Raw genomic sequence first — 23,605 nt, 5'->3', positions numbered from 1 at the left:
GAGGAGCTCAGCTCATGGCAGCAATCCACCTGCCAATCCATTTTAGACATCGTGGCTCTGTTAAAAACCAGGCAGTCTAGGATTAAATCTGAACCCTGGCTAAATGACACAACCCGTGCTGTCAGACGCAAGTGCTGTAGAGCTGAGCGGAAGTGGAAAAGGGACAAACTGCAGGTGTCATTTCAAATTTTAAGGGACTGCTGGCGTCATTATCAAACAACTGTGAAAGATGCTAAAAGAAAACATTTTTCTGATATTATTCTGTCCAACTGTCATAAGCCTTGTGTCTTGTTTAAAACCATTGACTCTGTTCTTAATGCCCCACAGACTGTCTGTATTGAGTCCTCCCCTGCTGTGTGTGAAAATTTCCTTCACTGTTTCATTGATAAGGTTTCCTCCACTAGGGCTTTAATCTCACCCTCTGCATATGACACTTCAGTCTCTGTGTCCTGCTCTGCTGTCTTCAACAGGTTTGAGCCTGTAACTCTGTTGTTGTTACAGAAGACTGTTGGTCTGTTGAACCCCTCAGGTTCTCCGAATGATCGACTTTTTAAAGAGGTTCTCCCCACTACAGGGTCCTCTGTTCTGACACTTATCAATAGTAGTTTGTCCTCAGGTGTGGTCCCTAAAAATCTCAAACATGCAGTAGTACAACCTTTGATTAAAAAAACAGGACAAGATACTACTGTTCTCTCAAATTACAGGCCAATCTCTAAATTGCCTTTTATCTCAAAAATCCTTGAGAAGATAGTTTGCAGCCAATTAATGTTTTTTCTGGATGAGCACAACATTCTTGAGGTCTTCCAATCTGGTTTTAAAACCTTGCACAGCACCGAATCAGCTCTTTTAAGATTTTTTAATGATATCTTTTTAGCCACTGATGCCGGTGACTGTGATATTCTTGTGCTTTTAGATTTAACTGCTGCATTTGACACAGTGGACCATGAACTTTTAATCTCTCGTTTGGAACAGTGGGTGGGTATCAGGGGTGTAGCACTGGAGTGGTTCAGGTCATACTTGGCGGATCGAACTTTTTGTGTCAGCCTTGGTGACTCTGTGTCCTCCTCTGCTCGTCTCTCATGTGGGGTCCCACAGGGCTCAGTTTTAGGGCCTCTTCTCTTCTCTCTCTACTTGCTTCCACTTGGTTCCATACTGAGGAATCATGGTATCTCATTCCACTGTTACGCAGATGACAGTCAGATTTATGTCCCTCTCAAAAAGAAAGATTCCCATTCTGTCAAACCGCCCCTCAGCTGTCTTGATGACATTAAGGCCTGGATGGCTTTAAACTTTTTAAATTTTAATGAGAAAAAGACAGAGGTGATGGTGTTTGGTGGCACCACTGGGGCTCCCCCTGTAGATCTGGGTTCCCTGGCCCAGTTCATTAAGCCAACTGTCACAAATCTTGGGGTTAAAGTAGATGCTGATCTCAAGCTCGACTGTCAGATCAGGTCAGTTGTTAAGTCAAGCTTTTTCCAGTTGAGGCAGCTCGCCAAAATTAAACCGATTCTTTCAAGACAGCACTTTGAAACAGTAATCCACGCCTTTGTGAACACTAGGCTGGATTACTGTAATACACTTTATGTGGGGGTTAGTGGGTCCTCTGTCGCTCGTCTTCAGATGGTGCAAAATGCTGCGGCACGTCTTTTAACTGGCACACGTAAGCACGAGCACATTTCCCCCATTTTAGCCTCACTTCACTGGTTGCCCATCCATTTTAGGATCAGTTTTAAAATTCTTTTATTTACTTTTAATCCCTAAATGGTCTCGCCCCGCCCTACCTCTCCGAACTGCTGCAGCCTTACACACCCCTCCGCTCGCTCAGGTCAGCTGATCAGCTGCTTCTGAGTGTACCTAAAACTAAGCAAAAGCTCAGAGGTGACCGTGCCTTTGCTGTAGCAGCTCCTAAACTGTGGAATGATCTGCCTCTCCACATCAGACAGGCCTCCTCGCTGTCTGTTTTTAAATCACATCTTAAAACCCATCTTTTCTCCCTGGCTTTTAACATCATGTGAGATGTTGAATGTATTGTATGTATGTGCATATGTATGTGTGTATGTATATATATATATATATATATATATATATATATATATATATATGTATGTATATATATATATATACATATATATATATATATATATATATATATATATATATATATATATATATATATATATATATTTGTTTAATTTTATTTTTCTATTGCTTTGAATTGTATAGTTGTTTTATGTCTTTTAATCTGTTCTTGTATTTTATTTCTGTACAGCACTTTGGTCCACTGTGGTTGCTTATAAAGTGCTTTACAAATAAATTTGGATTGGATTGGATTGGTGTTTGGTCTTATTCACAGGAGGATTTTGATGAGTTCCTGGTCACTTTAAACAATCACAATCAGTCAATTAAATCTCAGCTTTTGAGATTCCACAGAATATGTACTCACAAGAATGATTTTTTAGAAGCCACAAAAACATTATTCAAGGCATTGGCTATCAGAGGCCACAGTCGCTCGTTTAGGAAGACAGCCCTGAAAAATTTCTTACAAACTAAACCCAAATTAACTTCTAAGATGCTTCCCCTTGTGACAACATATTCCTTACCTGCAGTGAGGTTGGTTAAAGTCATCAGGAACAATTTTAATCATATATTTGATGCTTCTGAGGTCCTGAAGGATCACAAAATAATCGCAGCTTTCAGGAAAAATAAGAACCTAAAGGATTATCTGGTCAAAGCAAAGGTTAAACCCTTGGTGACCCCAAAACCTAGGGGCTGTGGGGCATTTTTCAAACAAAAAACATCGCTACGCAGCAGGTCTAACAACAACGTTTTCAAAATTGAAAACTGCATTTACTTAATTACTTGTTTAAAGTGTGGTGTACAGTATGTTGGTGAAACCAAAAATATTTTATTACAAAGATTCACCAAACACTGTTACAATATCTTGCAGCAAAAGGAGACTCAGACTCCCTTAGTCTGCCATTTTTTAAACCATGGATGGCTATCGGTACAAGCCACAGTCATCCAAAGTAATCCAAAGTGGACACCGAATCAGAGAATCCGGGCTGAAAGACTCTGGATAACCAAATTGGACACAATATACCCCTGGGGTCTGAACCAGAAGTAAATCTACCTCAACAGAGGACAATGATGGCCAGTGCATTGCTCCAAATTTTTATTCTCCACTTTAAAGTAAAAATGCAGTAGAATTTTTACAAATTTGGTGCACCCAAAAGACTGCACAGACCAGGACACTGAGTTCTGCAACAAGGTAAACTAATGATGCTTTATGACTTCTCAATATAGACTGCTGTGCCTATTTATTTCATGTTTGTCCATCTGTTCTTTTTTAGATAAATCATGGCCTGTGTGACAAGTTGGGCATTGAAAGAAGCCTCTGCTCCCCTTACCATCCACAGACCACTTCAGATAGTTAAAATGTAAGGGAAATGTGTAAACCTTGTGTCCAGATGGGGGAGGAGAACAATAAAAGTGAATATAGATCACCTAATGCATTACATCCAGCCAGAGGAGAGGAAATTAAAAAAGTGTCTGGTCCCTCTCCTCTGGCTGGTCCATCACAGGTTCACCACCCCTGCATTGGCATGTCACAAGGCCCCAGAGCCCCCCTCAAGTGACACTATGGACCTATGTGAGTACAATTTCATAAAATGCAGCAGCTTACATTATGCCTTTCACAAATAACTGACATTTCTCTTTTTGCAGTGATCAGAGAAATATGGGCAGAGGGAAAGCCAGAGACCCTCTGGTCAAAAATAACTACTTACATGCTATACACTGAAGACCTGATGGTCCTTGCTCCAGGAAAGGAGTTGGAGGGTCAGGTACTGGTTATTGCTATTTGGATGCATATTTTTTGCCTGTTAGTACACAGTAAATCACAAGTCACTCTTGTACTCAGATAGTAAATGCCTGCATGACTCTTGTGGCAAGGAGAACAGGAGTGAAAATAATCGACTCCTATACCATGACTACAATCTGGCAAGGTTCCAAAAAGGATCACAGAAGGGTGAGTAGGGTGTCTTACCAAGCCAGCGCATTAATCTCATACAAATTGAAATTTGTGGGGTTAACTTTGTTTTCTTATTTTAGTTAGAGTGAACTGTGATGTGGCAGCTGGCGCAGTCTGTGACAAATGGCACTGGACCCTAGTAGTAAGTTGTTTTCAATGTAAACAAACCCAGAATGCACTATTGGACCACCTGCTGTATGGAGGGTGACCTGAAATTTCTGTTTGCATTTCCATAGATATGTATCTTAAGGAGATGCGCACAGTGTTTGTGGACCCATTCGGGGCCACTCAGGCACAGCTGGACCACTGCAGGGACATAACAAGGTGAGAAATAGCTCTACTGTATGCCTTGACAGACTCATGTATTTATTCACTTTGGATGATAGTTAGGGAGCAATGAAGCAAATAAGATGACTTTCCTGTAGACTGATATTGATTAAGCTAAAATAAGCTTGTTCTTGTAGCATCATTCTACTGGCCAACTGACAAATTTTGCCATTTAAACTGGCAACTTTAAACTTATCAACTGTTCTGTGTCCTGTAGAGCACTGGTCAGAAGACACTGTCCTGCTGTTGGGAAGTGGGTGTGCTCCACCGTTGCACACCCCAAACAGCAGGACACATCATCGTGTGGTGTGTTTGTGTGCAAGGTATCAGTTTGACTATTTATTTGACTATTCATCATCAAAGTCCTCACAATCATATTCACCAGAAATATTTTAGCTTGCAGAACAGATCCTACAAAAGGACACAGTCCAGTACCCTGTGGACGAGGAGGGCGTGACCACAATGAGGCTCGATATGGCAAAACATCTGCTGAGAGAGATAGGTGTGCTCTAGGGGTTAAGCCTTCCCTTCTTGCTGCTTTTGGATGTTTCTGTATTTCCATTGAACTGCATCAATTTCTGCATTTTTACAGATGACCTATCCCAACTCTGTCGGGCATGTGGGGAGGAAGGCACGGGGACAGATGTTGACAACTGGGTAAAATGACTAATTCAACTCAAGACCAACTTCTGGCTTGAAGAATGGGCTCCACATCAGCTAGGTTACCTCAGCATCACTGGGTGAACTCTCACAATCACACAGCTATTGGAAATGTGTGGTTTAATTCACCTAACTAGAATGTCTTTGCACTTTAAGGGCACGGGTGCAGCTGAAGTAACAGACTCTCAGACTCTTAAGACTTACACTCTTAAAAGACAACAGCTAAGCTTAAAAACCTGAGTCTGTCACATGTCATTACACATTTTTAATAGATAATGTAATGTCTGAAGTTTAATCTGCATTATTGTAGACCTGCATCTCGATGAAGGTCATGAACCTGTTGACTCTGGAAAATAATCCTTGTGTTTTCCCTTTCAGATTGAGTGCGCAGCCTGTGCCTTCTGGTACCACGATGCCTGCATGGGGTTCCCTTCTGCAGAGGGGAACTTTTTTTGCAGGATATGCAAATAAAGTGTTCACCTTATTGATCAGTGTCTTCTCTTCAGTCACAGTCATAATCACTGTAGCTACTATGTTTGGAAATGGTGTTTTCATTGCTTTCATTTGCTGTTGCTTGTGTTAGGATTTGCTGTTGTGTCTTAACAATTCTAGGTATGAACATGGTTTCTTTTTCATTGTAGGGCATTTTATTGTGTGGTTGTAATGCAATGCTGCAATTCACCTACATTTTACATTCATTCAAGCTGTCTTAGTGTCACATTTTCCAATGTGTTGGTCAATTCAACCCTTGTGTTTGAAATTCCTCATTTTGCAAAATAACTGACTTAACATGAACTAAATGACGCTGGTGCAAGGTTTGAATATATCAGATCTCTTACTGTAGTTAATAACTACATTTGCATTGTGGTGAATGCTTTGGTAATATTTGCATTAATACTTAATGCAACATTAAACAGCTGGGAGAACTCTTCATAAGTTTTATGGTGTCATCAGAATCATCAACAAACATCATACAAAACTGGCATACCTTGTCCCTCCTTCTTGATCAACAGTATGAATCAGATTATTTTAACTGAGGTAGAAAGTGGTCGGAGGCCCACCATCGGCCCCTCCCTCTAGCCAAGTGAGTTTCCAGTCATCACACCTGGATGAGGGAGTGTGCTGAATACCGTGGGATATAGTGTTGACAGAGGAACACGTTTAACGACTGGATAAAACATGGTCGATGGGCTTTGGTGGTGAAAGAGAATACTGAACATGATCGATGGTAAGAGAAGTATCACAAGTTAATCTCAGCATACTGCACTGTGATACAGCTGTGATCGCCACATGCGTCCGAGCTGTGCATGATTTAACATTTAATTTGCCATCACACTGTATGTTTCACGTATGCAGTGCATGAGGAGACGAGCACATTAAGAAAGCGACACACATAACGGGAACAACACTGACATTTCATTTATTTCGGTCTGCAGTGTTTTGAACAGGCATCGACATGGTCACCTATCTGTGTAAAGAATTGATGTGGAAGCTAGACTCAATGAAATATGTACATAAGTATACGTTACAGTGACTTCTAGAGACACCGGCTGTATTCTTTTACTCCGTGAGTCCTGAAGTCACCATCAGGAAACCATCAGCAGGCAGTTTATAACCATGTCAACAATGGGTCCTTGCATGCTGCGACTACAGTACATCTGTCTAATGCATTGAATATCAGCAGTTAATTCAACCACCAGTTAATCCAGAACACCGGCATGATCCTCAGCAACGCTCGCTCTCTTAGGAGCAATATGGAGGAGCTCTGCACTAACATGAGGGTATGTTTTAAATACTGTGAGGCGGGCTTGCTGGTGTTTCCTGAGACCTGGCTCCACAACGACATCCCCAACTCCTTGATCGAGCTGGAGGGTTTCTCCCTTGTCCATGCAGACAGGAATGAAACCTCAGGGAAGAGTCGAGGGGGAGGTATCTGCGTGTTTGTGAGTGACAGCTGGTGCAGGAAATATTCTGTGAGAAAGACTGCGTGCAGCCATGATACTGAACTGCTGTGCATTTCTTTAAAGACCCTTTTACCTACCGAGGGAGTTTGGTGATATTATCATCTGCTCAGTGTATGTGCCCCCCAGTGGCAACGTGGCCCGAGCTGCAGCTCACATTGCGGACTGCAGAGATCTTAATCACTGTCAACTGGAATTGTCCCTTCCCGGATTTGAACAATATGTCAAATGTGGCACTTGAGACAGCTGAGTGTTGGACAAGTTTTATGGGAACATAAGAAGTGCATACAGTGCCAGACCAAAGCCCCCTCTGGCAAACTCTGACCATAACACAGTCCATCTGATACCCGCCTACAAGACTGTTTTAAAGAGCAGTAAACCTTCAACCAAGACAGTTACTGTATGGTCTAAAGATAGTATAGAGACACTGAAGGGCTCGTTTCTCTGTACAGACTGGGACATTTTTCATGGTTTGGGTATTGATGAGGCCACTGACACTATTACAGAGTATATTAAATTCTGTGTGGATTGTGTGGCTACCAAGAAGGTTATCATAATCTATCCTAACAATAAGCCATACATCACAGGGAGGTAAAGGACTGTATCAACCGGAAAAAATGGCTTTTAGGAATCATGACAGGGTAGGGTTAAAATCAGTACAAAGGGAGCTAAATCAGTTGTTAAGGGAGGGCACAGGGAACAGAATTTTGCTTCAATGGACTTTGGGTCTCCATGAAAGCTACTACCAACATGACAACACATAGAAAGTGCCTCATAACATGGGATGAACTGAGTAAAGCAAATAAACTTAATGAACTCTTTCTCAGGTTTTATGCACAGGACTTCTGTTTGGAATGCAATAATGTACTACAGTCTATTTCAACTGCTGACCCCTGTTTAAGGTTGGTAGTTGATCCCCTCAAAATCTAGTTACTTTTTAGTCATGTATGCAAAAAGAAATCTGCAGGCCCTGATGGCATCTTGGCCTTTCTCCTAAAGACCTTTGCAGCGGAGCTAACCCCAGCGTGGTGCCCTGTGTTTCAGAAGTCTGCTGATTCTCATTTGGTTCCTGCCCTCTGGAAAAAATCTACCATTATTCCCATTCCAAAGAAACCCTGTCCTACAGAAAACGATTATAGACCGGTGGCTTTAACTTCTGTTGTCATGAAATGCTTTGAAAAATACATGGTATCCATGTTGAAATCTGAAGTTAATTCTGAACTAGATCCACTCCAATTTGCTTATAGGCAGGGGAGGAGCACGGACAATGCAATACACAGCATCATCCACCTGGTTCTTAAGCATCTTGAGAATCCCAAGGCCTATGCATGCCTTTTGTTCATTGATTTTAGTTCTGCTTTTAACACACTGTAGCCTCATCTGCTCTTACAGAAAATGACCCAGATGAATGTTAATCCTTTTATTATTAAATGGTTTTATTCTTGATTAACAGATAGAACCCAAAATGTCAGGATTAACAACTCACTCTCTGAATCCAAACATATCAGTACTGATGCACCTCAGGGCTGTGTAAGCTCACCGGTCCTGTTCACCCTTTACACAAACGACTGCACCAATAGTCTCCTGGGCAACTTGTTTTTTAAATTCTCTGATGACACTGCCATCCTCAGCCTGCTTCACCAGAACTCAGACCGTCACTGTACTTCACATAGATTAACAGATTTGTCCATTGGTGTGATGAGAACTATCTCATCATTGGTGTGATGAGAACTATCTCATCATTAACACTACAAAAACTGAGAAGATGGTGTTGGACCCTCGGTCAGTGGGGGATCATACTCCACTGTCCACACACAGGAAGGAGATCAAACAGGTCACATCTATCTGGGCATCCACATGGATAACCTTTTTAGCTGGAGTGATCATGTAGATTTTGATTTTGCAGGCTGAGGGTGTTTGGTGTCAGCCAGAACACCATGTTTTTATTTTTATCAGGCAGTGATGGAGAGTGTCATCAGGTACGGGATGACAGCATGGTTCAGCAATCTCTCCACACAGTCCAAATCTAAGTTACAGTGCCTGGTACAGACTGCTATGAAGGTGGGTTAGGGTTCCATCAAAATTTTAAATAATTTTAAATAGTTCTTGAGCTGTGTACGCTGGGTAGTGTTCAATAGTTTGGTGCTCTGGTTGTCTTTGTTTTTTTTATCCTAGCCGGGTTCATTTTATTTATTTTATTTTTATTTATTTTAATCTTTTATTAGATGTGTCATGAGTGTATGTATGTGTACATCTCTAGCTGTCACATGTATATTTATTGTCTGCAAGGGCAGCTACTTATATGCAATGTGAGTCCATGACAAATTTCCCCTAGGGGACAATAAAGTATATTCTATTCTATTCTATTCTATTCTCATCATTATTATGCAGCTCTGCTGGCTGAAGCTCCTGAAGAACGAGCCTTTGGGCAGGAGTGGGGGAGATGAGTGGCCACACAGACTAGGCTAAAGTTCTTTTGCTATCTTGCAGATATGGTAAAAATGGCAACTGCACTGGTGTAAGATAGCAAATCCATTGGTGCCATCAGTGCACTGTCTTTGCACCATGTCTAAAATGGCTTTGTTACCTAGAAGTAACACTTTACCACAGTGGGATATTCACAGTATCAACACAAAAGCTGCTCTTACAGTTGTCGCTCTCTTTTTTCCACAGATAAACCTACGAGAATGGAAATCTTTTTCTTCAAACAGGCCTACAGAATAAATACTGGTCTGTTTATCTGCTCTGTGTCTGCTTGTCAGCTCTGGGATTTCAGTGTACCCATCAAGTCATTACTCAGTCTGGATGAAGTCATGAGTCACTGGTGTTGCAATAATTTTGAGATTGTCAAGTCTGAAGTCATGCAGCTCAAATCCACCACTGGTACATGTGACATTAAAATTAATATACACTGTTACATTTCTCTCTCCGCTCTTCTCACATTACAGTACAGTGTAATGTTTGTATAATTCTGAACAATGCTGATGTGGCAGGTTGAGTCCTTTCCCGCTCTCACCTCCTCAGCCACTTTATTATCACCAGCTGTGGTGTGATGTTGCAGAGCATTGTTTGGCTCTTGGATGAGAGCAGCCATACGTCATGTCCTATGGCCACGCCCCCCCCGCCAGGTGAAAAGGTGCACTGTAAATGCGGCCAGTCAGTATGTGTGTCTGTGACTAACCCTTCATCACAGGTAAGTTAATGTTACTGAGTAAATGACATGTGCCGAACTAAAGGTTTTACTGTGAAAAAAATTATGGTCCCACCATTGAACAGCTACTTTTAGAATGGGGTTTGGTTCAACAGCACCAAAACAGCAAAATAAAGTGTCTTAACAATGTAAAAAGTGACAGGCAACCTGAAATACATGAGCTGAAGATTCAGTAAGGTGGTTCTACATCCACTTTGATTGAGGCAGACTGAAAGGACCACTATTTCTTTCATTTTTTTCCCATGAAGCACCGTTGATCACTGACTGCTCACCTGACAAGCCAGAGGATCTGGGCCCCTAAATGCTAAAAAGCGATACAGTTTTCTTATTTTATGCGTTTAATCTGACAAAAAGGGCACTGAATTTGTATTTACCACCAGTCAAATTAGAGTGGTTGTTTTCACCCAAAAAGAGGCATGTGCATGATGCAGGAGCCAGATGGGTCGCTGTCATCCGTCTCCTATAGCAGGTCCTTGGTGATACTGCTCTATTTTGAGCTCTACACAAGGCAGCTTCGCCCTGTTAAGGTCGGCTGGCTCATTTTTACTTCAGCTTCAACCCACTTCTATTTGGCCTGTAGTTAATACAGCTGTTGTCCTGGTCTCTGGTTGTCTGCTGTTCATATAGATTAAGTCGCAGCCCCCTCCTTCTCTCTGATATGTATGTACAAGTTCGCATTACCTACAATTTCATCTAGTTTCCAATCAGTAATTGTTAATGCTTTCCTGCACTTTTTTAGGAAATGGCACACCAGTGGCTGTACTTTTGACAGCCCGTCCTCCAGCCTCTCTCTGCAGGTGCACCTGCTGTTTTATCTTTACAAGCTGTCTTTCCAAATGCAGTGTCGACACTCAACTTCTGCCTCTACACATACACCGCCTGACCAAAAAAAGGTCACACACTCTAATATTTCATTGGAACGCCTTTAGCTTTGATTATGGCATGCATTTGCCATGACATTGTTTCAATAAGCTTATGTAGCGCTACGAAAGCTCTGGGAAATGGGGCCCAGTTCAGTTAAAATTTGTGGTGTTGTGTCTTCAGACAGACCCACAGGCTCAGGCTGAACGAGCCGAACTGGAAGCAGAAGAGTATAGAGTGAGCACAGAGTCCAAGCAAACAAAGCAGCAGGGAGCAGACAGAAGGTGAGGGACAGGCAGACAGAAACCAGGAACGCTGAGGCAGATCTTGTGGTCAGGGACAGAAAGCTGTGGCTGTGGTGACTTTCTGGGATACAAACAAGGCAGATAAGTCAGGGACAAGAAGACTCTGCTACAGGGACTATCCAGAAAAGACTGTTAGAGATACTGAAGAACAATCTGGCTGAGAGTGACTGAGAAGCAGAGGTTTAAACACTGGCTTGATTGGAGATGAGCAGCAGCTGTGTGCAGACTGGCTGGTTGACAGAGTGAAGCAGAGACGTAGTGAATGGAAAAGCACTGAGTGAGCTGGGGAACCGGCCTTACAGAACTGTGACAATTATGTAGAATTATTTGGGAATCACGTCTCGTCTCTAGTGTGTGTGAACCGCTCTGTCATTTTTGGTGTCCTGAGTATTACATTTTAGGTACTTCCTGGGGTGCAGTTCCTCAGGTGGTGTTGGCAACCTAAAACTAAACCAATCCTCCACTTTGGCTACACTGACAGTACACTGGCTCATTCCCAAACCAGCCCCTACACACATCTACTCCATGATGAGTGTGACTCGATGTGGAGTCAAACTCGTGGCTGCGGAGGGTCCCTTAATTTAAAGGGAAGGTGTAAATACACTGGCAACCTTTGGGACGCCTTCACCAGAACATTCATCATGATAGATATTATAATTTAATAAATATTAAAGCAATTATTGTAGGGACAGCATTGGCAAAGGTGCAAGTGACAATGACATAATGAGCTTGTGAAAGGAAAAGTGATTAATTAATTAAATAAAAACTCGCTCCCTCACTTCTTTGACACATCTGTTCTGTTGAACGTTCTTTTGTCAAATCATTCCATCATGTGTGCACAAAAATTCTGAAGTGTCTGAGGAAAAGTAACTGATTACTGATGGGCGGAAATAACCGCAACCTCGCACGGAACTAACTTTCATGGCGTTTCCTCCATCCTGGACACAACAGAAGAGCTGCACCTGAGAGGAGCGTGATTTTTGAGCCTGCATCGATGCACACTTCCAGTCGGAGGACCTTATAACCAATTCACCCTTCAAGCTGACTGGTTTCGGCTAACAGTCAATATGGCCGACTCTCCACGCAAACGAGTGAGAGTGGGTCGGGGATGTGTGGCAATTTGTGTTAATCACGTCTCCCAGAACAACATTTTGCTTGTGCAGTGATTTTGGCATCATGTGACAGCCTCTGGTTTAGAAATCCCTTTCGCCATACACATTCATTCTTTAATTTCACACATTTGAAATTTTTTTGAATTGACACCTCCTACTTTTGCAGACAGACAGTTTTTAGGACATAGGATTATGGGAATACAATGATCACGAGCAGGTAATGGAATGAATGGGCTGTCATGTTTGATACCCATAAGTTTCTTTTCCTAGAACATCAAAAAGATGGAGAACTGGTGAAAATGTCTTTAGCTGAGTTGTATTTTTTTTAAGTTAAGCCATCTGTATTTTATATGTAAAGTTCTCAGATCAAAGTATCAGTTTCATGGCCCTGCATTAGAAAGGAGCCAAAGACAAGCACAGAAATAACTGCCAGAAACACTTTTAACAAGAAAAGAAAGAAAGGACTACATGAATAAAAAATAAAGGGACAGCTATTCAAGGCCGATGTGGAGGCAATATAGAAACTTTATATGTGCAATAACTTGTTGAATTAAAAATGCAACACTGCTGATACATGACTTTTCCTAAAAGTGTCTGTTTTTTATATATATATTACACAAAAGGCAAAGAAAATGTGATCATTTTAACCTATTTCAGCCACAGGCAGTCATACTGACCACATGGAAGCTGCCACTTACACTGTTACTTTTTGCACAGTTGGAGATGCATCTTGGTTGCTTAGCAACTATTACTGTCTCTGGAAATCGAGACCGCTTGTGAAGTTCTATCGACAATTTCCCAACATTAAAATAAAAATAATTAATTAATTAGATGGACTTAAAAATCAAGTAGGGGAGACCAGGGATGGTTGTAAAACTTTTTGTTTCAGCACTGATAACTCACTGAATTTGCATGTTAAAGTTCTCCAAATTCGACCTTACTTATTACAAATAGAAATGTTTAGAACTTCTTCTGGCTGTATTTTGGTTCTCAATTACAGCCTTTTCCCACAGTTTATGATTATTTTTTGTGATGGTTCTTGATGGAAATTTGTTGTTATTAATGTTAAAATAACATGTTTGGAATCTTTTAAAATACATTTAACTGTTTCTGGCTCTGAGTAATTGAACAAAGAATATTTGCAATCATTACAGTTTACAACATGATGGTTGCATATTGATAAACATTTTGGTGTTATTTCATTTTTAAAAAGAAAAACTAACAGAATAATATCTTTGGTATTTATCATCAGAGATACTAAAGTCTGGAAGCCAAAGATCAAAATAAAGCTTATGGCTGTTAGTTATGGAATTCTGGCACTTCTAGTGTTAAAGCTGTGTGTATTATATGTGTAATGCTGCTCAGATGGCAGTAACAGTTTCATGGCCCTGCATTAGAAAGGAGACAAGGACAAACAGAGAGAAAACTGCCAGAAACACTTTTAACAGGAAAAAAGAAATGATTATATGAAATAAAAATAAAGGAGCAGGTTTTCAAGGCTGAGGTGGAGGCAATATAGGAAGTTAGTCATGCAGTTAGACTTAATAGCATATCATTCAGAGCTGAGAAAGAAGCACATGTCAGTCTGAATGTCACTCATCCAACACTGGCCACAGATTTATTTTATCCCTTTTTTCACTTGCCAAGTCATTTCAGTTCCTCTGCTTCTTATCTTTGCCCTGACAGTAAAGAGATATTCTGCCAATTCAGACTTTACTGTTGGCCAGATCACAATGCAGTTCACTCTTGCTCTTACTTTTTGCCTTCCATCCTCTCGAGTAGCTTTTTGGCATTGCTTTACAATCAGGTTAAGTGGAGTTAGTGTTTGGAAAGCGTCTGACTGATGATCATGTCTCTGTTCTCTTGGATTTGGAGAGATCTACAGTGGAGGCTGCCAGTGGAGCCAGACATCAGGCGGTCCAAAACATTTTGTGCATTTTAATTATTAATGAATAGCAGACTAATCCTGCCTGCCTGCCTGCCTGCCTCCTCAGGTGTTCTCCTTTGGATGTGGAGAAGACAATGCACAGTGGCTGAAATGACTGACAAACTGCAATAAAACAAAATTGATTTGATCACAAAGAAAAACTAGACTTGAGGAAATTACAGTTGTGTGGTTTGCTTTTTCAAATAGAGTGTGTTTTCTTCTTTCTGTGTCTATTCCTCTGTCTTATTGCTGAAGCAAACCACTCTGCAGTCTAATATGTCTGCGCCACTTCAACCAATTCAGTTAAACTGCTGGACTCATTTCTGACTTGGCTGCTTGTGTATGTGGAAGACAACAAATTAAAGTCTTTGCTGAGGAGAGAGATGCAAATGAGGTCATCTGACAATGTAGCTATGGAGCTTGATTGAAAATGCATGAACACGTATATCATCACACGCAGACCATCGCCTGAGCAAAGCTACACAGAATTGTTGAGATTACATGATAGTTTTATCTACTGGTGGACTCGGAGGGGGAACGGGGTGGGGTGGTGGGTGTGACTGTCTCGTCTGGAAAGCTAAAGTGGGTTGTAGGCTGTCTGTCTGGGACAGTGTGGAGCACTGACGCTACTGTTTTATGCAAGAGTTGCATAAAGTGATTAACAGAGCAGTTATGTATCCTGTAGCAGACAAAAAAATCTATTTAATCTCCTTTTGGACTTTGAAGAACCAGTGTAGGATTTAGTTGTATCTAGTGGTGAGCTTGCAGATTGCCCATCCGAACATGTAGGAGACCCTACAGTGGCCATGAAACTCCCAAATATACTGTATCTAGAGCCAGTGGTCACTTTGTCTGTTCTGGGCTACTGCAGAAACATGGTGTTTGGACAAGGTGGTCTCTATGGAAGATGACCCTGCGGCTCACACACGCTGTGGTGTCTACGCAGGCTGCCTTTCTGCTGCAAGGTGGCTGATGAAAGATCTATCTTTCTGCGTTCGAGAGAGAGAAGAAATTGTAGAGAAGAAAATAGCTGTTTTCTGAACGCAATCAGTGATTTCCCCCTCATTCAGAGTGGAAGGGAGGGAGGGATGAATAGATAGAGGGAGAAAAGAAAAGAGCGAAAGAAAAAAAAACTGCTTTGCACCTGATTTTTTCATGTCTGTGATATACTGCACAGATGTAGACGATGACTTAATGATTCTCACTACAACTGTAGTGAGAGCTGTTGTGTTGCTGATATAATGTCCACATGACTGTCAGTGGATCATTTTTAACGTGTTTTTACCGAGAACTGTGCGTATCATGCAGAAAAAATAGGTGAGCCTCCAAATCTCTAGATGAAGTGTGGTGAGAGCAGCACCTGCCACACACGTGAGTAGCGCTGCTCAAGCGGGCTGTGTGGACGCTCTAACTGGTCAATATGGGAGCTGAAATGAAAACCAGCAGGTAACAGACATACTGCTGCAGCGTGTAGTGTGGACAAGCTGAATGAACTAGCTCGGGGGTTTGCAACTGCAGCTCCAGTAGGGATGATAACAAATAATTGAGGAACTTTAATCAGTTGTTAAGAATTTGGTTGATCAAGTAAAATTTAATCCATATACTATCAAATAAAGATCTGAAGTATAAGATTATTTTATGACTGTGCTCAAGTATATGTGTTTAATATGTTGTCAGAGAATATACATTTGTGGAAGTAAAGTTTTGATAGAGGAGGAAAAATGCATTTGTTGCTGTTTGGTATAAGCAAACTTTATGTTTTTCTGACAATGATTAATCAATTAGCTGATCTTAATGTTACCAATGATCGATTTGCAAACCTAGTCTAAAGTTATTCTTACATTCTGCAATTGTAATAAAAAATGTATAATATTTCGTCTAAAATGAGTGTACAGTTACAGCTTTTCCTGGAAATTTTGAAGGTGGCTAGTCTTGAGTCTCCATAAGCTAGCCATGGAGCCAAATCCGAAAAAAGAATATTCTCTAAGGAAATGAGAGAATTTAATAGCTGAGGCTCTAGATATATTTACAGGTGATTTTACACCAATGGAAACATACTGATGAACATCATGTTTAAATATATTCTGTATTATTCTGCCTGTAAATCTCACACTCTGGACCTTTCAGACAGAAGTCTAATGAGAGAGTTCAGTTGTGTGGTGATGTCCTAATATAAGACAGAAGACAGCCTGTCTGAGCATTGACATTGACTAGAGTGCGTATTGATTTCCTCTACAGAGTGACAGACATGGAGACCTCAGTCCCTCTCTGTCCATGTGCAGATGCTCTGCAGTGTAACCTTACTCTGATTAATACGCCACTGTGGCCATGTCAATCAAATATGCTGATTCAATTATGACAGAGTCTCTGTCACAAAGCTAACACATGGCAGACAGCCCAACTCCATCCCAGAGCAACCCCCCCATCACATCTCACAGTGGAGGGGTCTCAGGGGACGGGGCCCATTAGACCCCATTATCTGAGGGGTGGAGGCATTGATCTGACAGTGGGCACATCAAATGGATGGAGTGTGTCAGAGATACTAATCTATGAAGCTGAAAACCAAGAATTCAGGGTCATTCATGCTTTTATCACATCGGGACTGCTTTAAAACCTGCAGCAGCTCAACTTCAACTGCTGCACAACCCTGCTTTAATAAAAAACAAGACAGTGAGCACACATTACACCACTTCAGTGGCTCCATTCTAACATAAAGATTGATTTCAGATTTTTTATTTTTTTTTTTTTGCCCACCATTAGTCCTGTAAGGAGTCAGATCAGAGTCTGTCTGAGGTCCAGGCTCAGTGATGTGTAAGTTCACTTCACAAGCAGTAGCTCAAAGTTCACTTCACAGAGATTCAAATGAACAACTGAACATTCATAAATCATTATTGTCAGCGGTGGGAAGTCACTAAATACAAATGTCTGTATTTTCTTCTCCTTACGTTTTCAAAACAGGCTTGTTACTTTAGTGTTAATCCATTTGAGGGGCATTATTGAGACAAAAAAATAAGTTTAAGACAAAAATAGTAACAACACAAAACATAACATAAACGACGTAACAAAATGAAAAAGATGCAGAAGACAAAAACAATGTAAAAGGCGTATCAGGCCCAAAACGACTACTTTTTACTTTTGTAAGAGAGTAACAGAGTACATTTCACAACCTGAACTTGTTAACTTTACTTGAGTAAAGAAGTCGAATACTTATAGTCTTTTTTTATACAGGTATCTGTACTTCTCCTTGAGTAAAGAAAGTGTGTATGTTTCCACCTTGCAAAAATGAAATAGTTCATTTCTTCAGGTTTTAGCACCGACCAGCAGCTCTGTAGGGCGTTCCAGCTACAAGAAATCCACAAAAATTCCTCACCCTTTGCCAGCCACAGTTTTCACCCAAAGAGGCTGAAATTTGCCATGGGGCTTGTGTGTGTGTGTGTGTGTGTGTGTGTGTGTGTGTGTGTGTGTGTGAGGGTGTGTGTTTCTGTTCATGCCAATTGGCTAAAAGGGGGTGTGACAATGGGAGTGGCCTATCCCCAAAACATGCATTACATCTGAATGGATTCACAGTCTCACACAAGCTTTAGTGGAACTGAAATGGTGGAAATGGTCACACCGAGCGGCAAAAAAGGAGACATGGTGTTTTTGAAAAGATTCATGTACCATGGCCAAACTCATGAACCATTTGTTGTAGACTCTTGCAGGAAGCATCACTGGTCTCAGCAGAATTCCTATTTCAACTGTGTGAGTTTGCCCCACCCCCTACAATTAAACCATGCCCTTAAATAATTCCTGAAATTTGTCAATAATTGGTTGCAGCTATTGTGATTTTGTGCTTTGTTTTTAATTTTTAAGAAGACAGGTTGGAGAAGCTAAATTAGAGAAAAGTTAAAAACAACAACAACAACAAAAAGACAGTTCTTTTCCTTTGGACAAAGCCAAGCAGTGGCGGACTCAGGTTCTCTGAAGAGCAGGGGCGAAAAAAAAATAAGAAGGGCACCAGCTGTGCTCTGAAAGTTGCGATGAAATTGTATCCTAGTGGTCACTTTATCATGTTGTCTTGAGCACTGGGCCACTCTAGAGGGACTGCTATGGAACTTTAAGTTTTATCCACTAGATGGACACTCTAGAGGGCACTTTATCGTGTTTTGTCCACTGGAAGTACACTCTGGAGGGCACTTTATCATGTTTTGTCTATCATAGGAACATCCAAGAGGGCACTTTTGCAATGTTTTTTTGACCATGGGGGGACCAGGGGTAGCAATCGTCTTTGTGCTAAGCTAACCTAACCAGCTGCTGGCTGTAGCTTAATATTTTCACTGTGCAGACTGGAGGGTGGAATCGATCCTCTCCTCTAACTCTTAACAAGAACGTGAATAACTGTAATTCCTAAAATGTCAAACCATCCTTTTAATACCCATTGTGTTGGAATGGTATGCTCAACCATTGAATGTCAGGGCTCTGTTCAGGTGTCTACACATTTTGTGTGGCTTTCGTGTTTTTGGTTCAACCTAAAACATGGATGCATTACTGCATATGGATGTGTTTGCAGCATGTGTGTGTCAGATCACACTGCACTGCCAATCATTACCAAGCAACTGAAATGAGGCTCTAAATATGGTTTCATGTTCTACTTTGAGAAGAAGAATTAAATTGTTCTCTAGTCTAGATACACATTAGTATTATACAGCGTGCTTGAACAGAGGAAGTCTTTAATTCACACGCACTCCAACTTTATCCACACTGGCTGACTTCACTTCCTCGCTCTGTGACTCCGGATGGGAGTACAGTATATCAGTTCTCAAATGAGCCACAGCTTCTGAGAGCTTCACATCCTGAGCTCTGGGGGGGATGAAAGAAAGAAAGACAGGGCAGAGGCAACACATCCTCTGTGGAGCAGAGGAGAGGGGAGAGGAGGAGTAGAAGTCATCTACGATGGGAGCTCTGAGATGTGATGAAAGGGAAAGACTCATCAAGGGGATGATATTGGAGGCTGGGTGGCGCTGGATTGTTCTCTTCTCTTTAAAGGAAGACATTTCTTTGAACTCAGTCTGAACAGCTTAAAAAAGTGATGACAGTTGGTAATGAATATGTCATTGTTATCACAAGATCCTGTTTGACTGTATAGCTCCCTGTGGAAAAGCTGTTGAAGAAATGGAGCTCAGATATGAATCAGCACTGAGACCTGGTGTTTTTTCATAAGTGTTAAACCTAGCAAGAGTTAGAGCTGCTAACCTGACAGTAAGATCTAGCGTGGGGAGTCAAACATACACCCTGGGGCTGTTTGTTTTTAATGTTTTGTGGTTTTATGTATAGCTTTACTTGAGGTGGCACATTGTTTTGGTATCATTGAGAAATAACTTCATAAAACCTTGCAGCACATTGCAAACCCTAAATCGCTCGTGGAAACTCTTGCAGAATAAGTTGTCATAAAACAGGATTATCAGAAAGAGAGTCTTAAAAGCCTAACTAATGAGCAACATGCTCAGTCCAGGAGTTTGTCATCTTACCCGGTTACTTTTGGTTTCACCTTCAGCTGTGTTCATTCACATCTATTGCAGGGCTTCTGCCAAGAGCTGAGAGGACCGGGCAGAGCTGACACACAGAGCCGACAGACAGCTATTCGGAGCAGGGGAGCTCTGGATGAGAGAATCAGTGACAGGTTGGAGCTTCTGGAGGAAGAAACACCGGAGTCACTCCTTTATTGGCAGGAAAGTATGTGTCAAACTTTTGGGATTAATAAGCAGATGTATTTTCACTCCTGCTTCTCAATCCCTCTTCGGCAGCAATCCATGAAGAAATCGTGGACCCACAGACTGGTCAGACGAGAGCTCAGTGTTTGTTTTTTAAACTTTTGAGATTAAAAAGGTGGATTCATCTTCACATTTGCTTATAAACCTGTGTGCAGCAGTGATTGTGGAGGAGCTGACCGCACTGTTTACAGTAAGATAAATAGTCTTTCTGTCCATGTTGACTTGAGGAGAAACATATTTGAAAGTCACTTCATGAGAGTAAGAGATGAGGAGGGTACTGTCAGTACTGATACACAGATACACACTCACCATGGTAAACTGTTGCATCCACACTTGAAGGGTAGGAGGTAGGAGCGGCTCAGGATGGCAAAAATGAAATCTAACTCACATCCTGGAGATGAGACTCAACAACAAACTTTTTTAGGCTTTCTGCCTGCTGTAGCTTTAATTAACAGGTCATTCCTGACCGGTCTCTTAGTAACTACCCGTGTTTTTGTGATCCATACTGTAAAGTGTTACTCAAGTTGTAGACAAAACTTCAGATTTGACATGAAAGGACACATTAACAGAGGCAAAGTGGCTACTAAGACAATAAAAAACACACATTTGACAAAAAAAATATTGATACATACACATACAGACAGTGAGATTCAGTCTATGCATTTAATCCTCTGTATTAGGTTGCAACTAGTTGCAAAAGCAACCAGTTGGTTTTCAATGTCTAAGTCTGTTCTGTCTGTCTGTTCTGCTCTCCTGACAGGGAACCCAGGAAGACCCTCTGTTGGGTGGAAGTGAAACAGAGTGTATAGAATAAAACTTGGTTGGTGGCTGTAGAAGTGCTGGACTCCAAAACCCTTGCATTTCCTGCTCTGCTGGGATCAGAATTTGTTTTTTTTTCACTTTAAACTGATTGATGTTGCAGGAGAAACATACCGGTTCCAGAAAAATAAGGAAAAAAATAGTTCTCTCAGATGGGCTTCATTGCTTATACATGGACCACTTTGGAAGATTCAGACTTTGTTCCTCCAGATGAGATTCCTCAATTGCCTTCTGCACACCGGAAATTCCAGTCCTTTTAGTCAACAACAGTGCTGTTTTTACAACCAAAATGGAACCAATCCACTTCCCATTTGGCAGAAACTATTGTGTCTACTCTCCTAAGCTGAAAGTGATGAAGTACGTCACTGATGACACAATAATGGTTGATGTTATTGAATCCACTTGCTCTGCTCAGGCTTCTACAGTTGTTCTGATTCTCAGGAAAGATAGCAAACCAAGGTTCTGTGTAGATTTCAGGAATGTGAATGAAAACACAGTCATGGATGCCTTCCCCATTCCCATAGTCCAGGAGATACTAGATAGTTTCTGAGGTGCCACTGTTTTCTCTTCTTTGAACTTAGATAGTGTGTACTGACAGGTGAAAATGGACCCTGAGGTGTGAGAAATCACAGCCTTCATCTGCCCTCTGAGTCTGTTCCAATTTAAACTTATACTGAACAATGCTCCTACAACTTTCCAATGGCCCATGGAGAGAGCACTAGAAGAATTAAAAAGGTGTCTGTTTTGTATGACTTGATGACATCATCATTTCCCACAGTGCTGGGAACAGCATATTGTGTCTGCCACTAGAGTTCATTTTGATCCAGACAAGACTGAGGTTGTGTGTAACATCTCGGTCTCCACCAACCTGAAAGCCCTTCAATCCCCTGTCCAGTGTCAGTGAGACAGGGCTTGGGGCAGTAATCATCCAGGAATGATGAAGTAGAAGCAGAGGAAGTCTGGTTTTGCCATATTTCAAGTCCTGGTGAGAGACATTTGGATCAAATGTGACTGATTTCATTCATAAGTAGATATTGTCAAGTCTTTGCACCAAGTCTCAATCAAGTCCCAAATCCAGATGTTCGAGTCCCAAGATGGGGAATTAAGTTACTTAAGTGTCCAATATTATCACAATAAAACAACTTGAAAATGATCATAGATGTACAAGAATATAGTTGAGTTTGCTGAAAACTATTTTAAAAGATTTTTTTTTGTCTGAATTCAGGCAAAAAGTGGCCAGACTAACATTTCTTTGAGCCTGTTGATCCAACATGACTTATTTAGTGTTGACACAGAGACTTTAAAAAGTGCTGCTCCTGAAATAGGACACATGGACCTGTGTGTCCTTGTTCTTTTAAAGTCAACATGAAAGCCCCCTCTGGATCTGAGAAGTCAATATAGGCCATCTTCATTAGGAATTAAAGAGGCAAACCAATACTTAGTGCCATAATCAATCACCCGTCTACTGTCAGGTATGTCTGAATCCATCCACTCATTTGCAGAATGACAGCTCCTGACTAGCAGCTAATCCTGTTAGCCTCTTGACCCCTGCGCAGGATCCCTCCCTGGGGAAAGTGGACAAACAAGATTCTTTTACTTACAACAGAATGAACTGACCAGTGATGTCGCTCATTTCCGTCTTTGCTCGTACTTGCTTCATATACTAAAAGCCATTTATTTGTAATTTGAAAGAATAAATTCAATTTAGCTCAGGCCTCTCTGTAAACACTGCAAGCCATCATTATTTACGTAAGGAATAAAACACTGTGCAACTCATATTCACTGTCTGCATTCGTTTTGCTTGTGTGTTTAAATCATTCAAAGCACTGCAGTCATGTTTGTTTGGACTTCATTTGTCTTTGTGGCATCAGTCCCCCATAGAGTGACTGAAATGTCAAACATTTATTCTGTTCAAAGGGAAAAATAAATGGAGCCTGTTCTGAGTTTGCCAGAGAAAGTTTGCCACTGCTGCATCAGAGAATACTGAATAAGTTGGGCTTGTAGGTATCTGAATACATATAAAATGTTATTAATTAACTGTTTCATTGTCAATGTTGATTGTCTTTGCATTGTAAGGACAAAACCTTAAATAAGTACACAAGTCCAGTGTCTACTGGACCGAATCACAACCCAGATTACTCTGCCTCATTCTGGTGCCACACACTTCAGCTGTCCACTTAACTAGTTGCCCTCTGGTGAGGCTGATACAGATACATCACCAAACCACTTGTTACCATTACCAGAACAGTTTCTCTACGTGGCTCCAGCAGCAGGTGATGTTAGCCTAGAAGCTACAGCAGTAAACACAGTTAAAATGCCAAGCTAAACCATCTTAAGTGTGGCTGTATTTCAAGTTTACACAATAAATTATATATGTATGAGTTTTATGCGTGATCTATGCTGTTGTTATTTCTGAGGTGACCTTGAGTGTCATGAAAGGCGCCACTAAATAAAATGTATTATATATGTATATATATATATATATATATATATATATATATATATAGCTGTTATATGTGTTGTTCAAATTAAAGTTCAGATTGTCCCCAGTGATGAAAAATCCTTTCTTTAATGTCATCTACCATCATTTTGTGCTTCTTTGTAAAAAGTAGCAGTTCAGGCAACATTTAGGCACCAATACC

General features: G+C 41.1%; 1 protein-coding gene across 1 annotated transcript in view; it reads left to right on the top strand.

Moving 5' to 3' along the window:
* The first annotated feature begins 6,735 nt into the window (after window positions 1–6,735).
* The window catches only part of LOC146331027 (uncharacterized), a 48,342-nt gene continuing 31,472 nt past the window's right edge, over window positions 6,736–23,605 (top strand). The window contains exons 1-3 of the mRNA XM_084742779.1: window positions 6,736–6,960; window positions 8,935–9,039; window positions 11,234–11,287. Of these exons, the coding sequence (XP_084598905.1) occupies window positions 6,736–6,960; window positions 8,935–9,039; window positions 11,234–11,287 (384 nt within the window). The remainder of the gene's footprint in view (window positions 6,961–8,934; window positions 9,040–11,233; window positions 11,288–23,605) is intronic.

This window comes from Lutjanus erythropterus, chromosome 2 (assembly GCF_056507025.1).
Source record: "Lutjanus erythropterus isolate fLutEry1 chromosome 2, fLutEry1.hap2, whole genome shotgun sequence".
Classification (NCBI taxonomy): domain Eukaryota; kingdom Metazoa; phylum Chordata; class Actinopteri; order Lutjaniformes; family Lutjanidae; genus Lutjanus; species Lutjanus erythropterus.
This window is presented reverse-complemented; position numbering and strand designations above follow the sequence as displayed.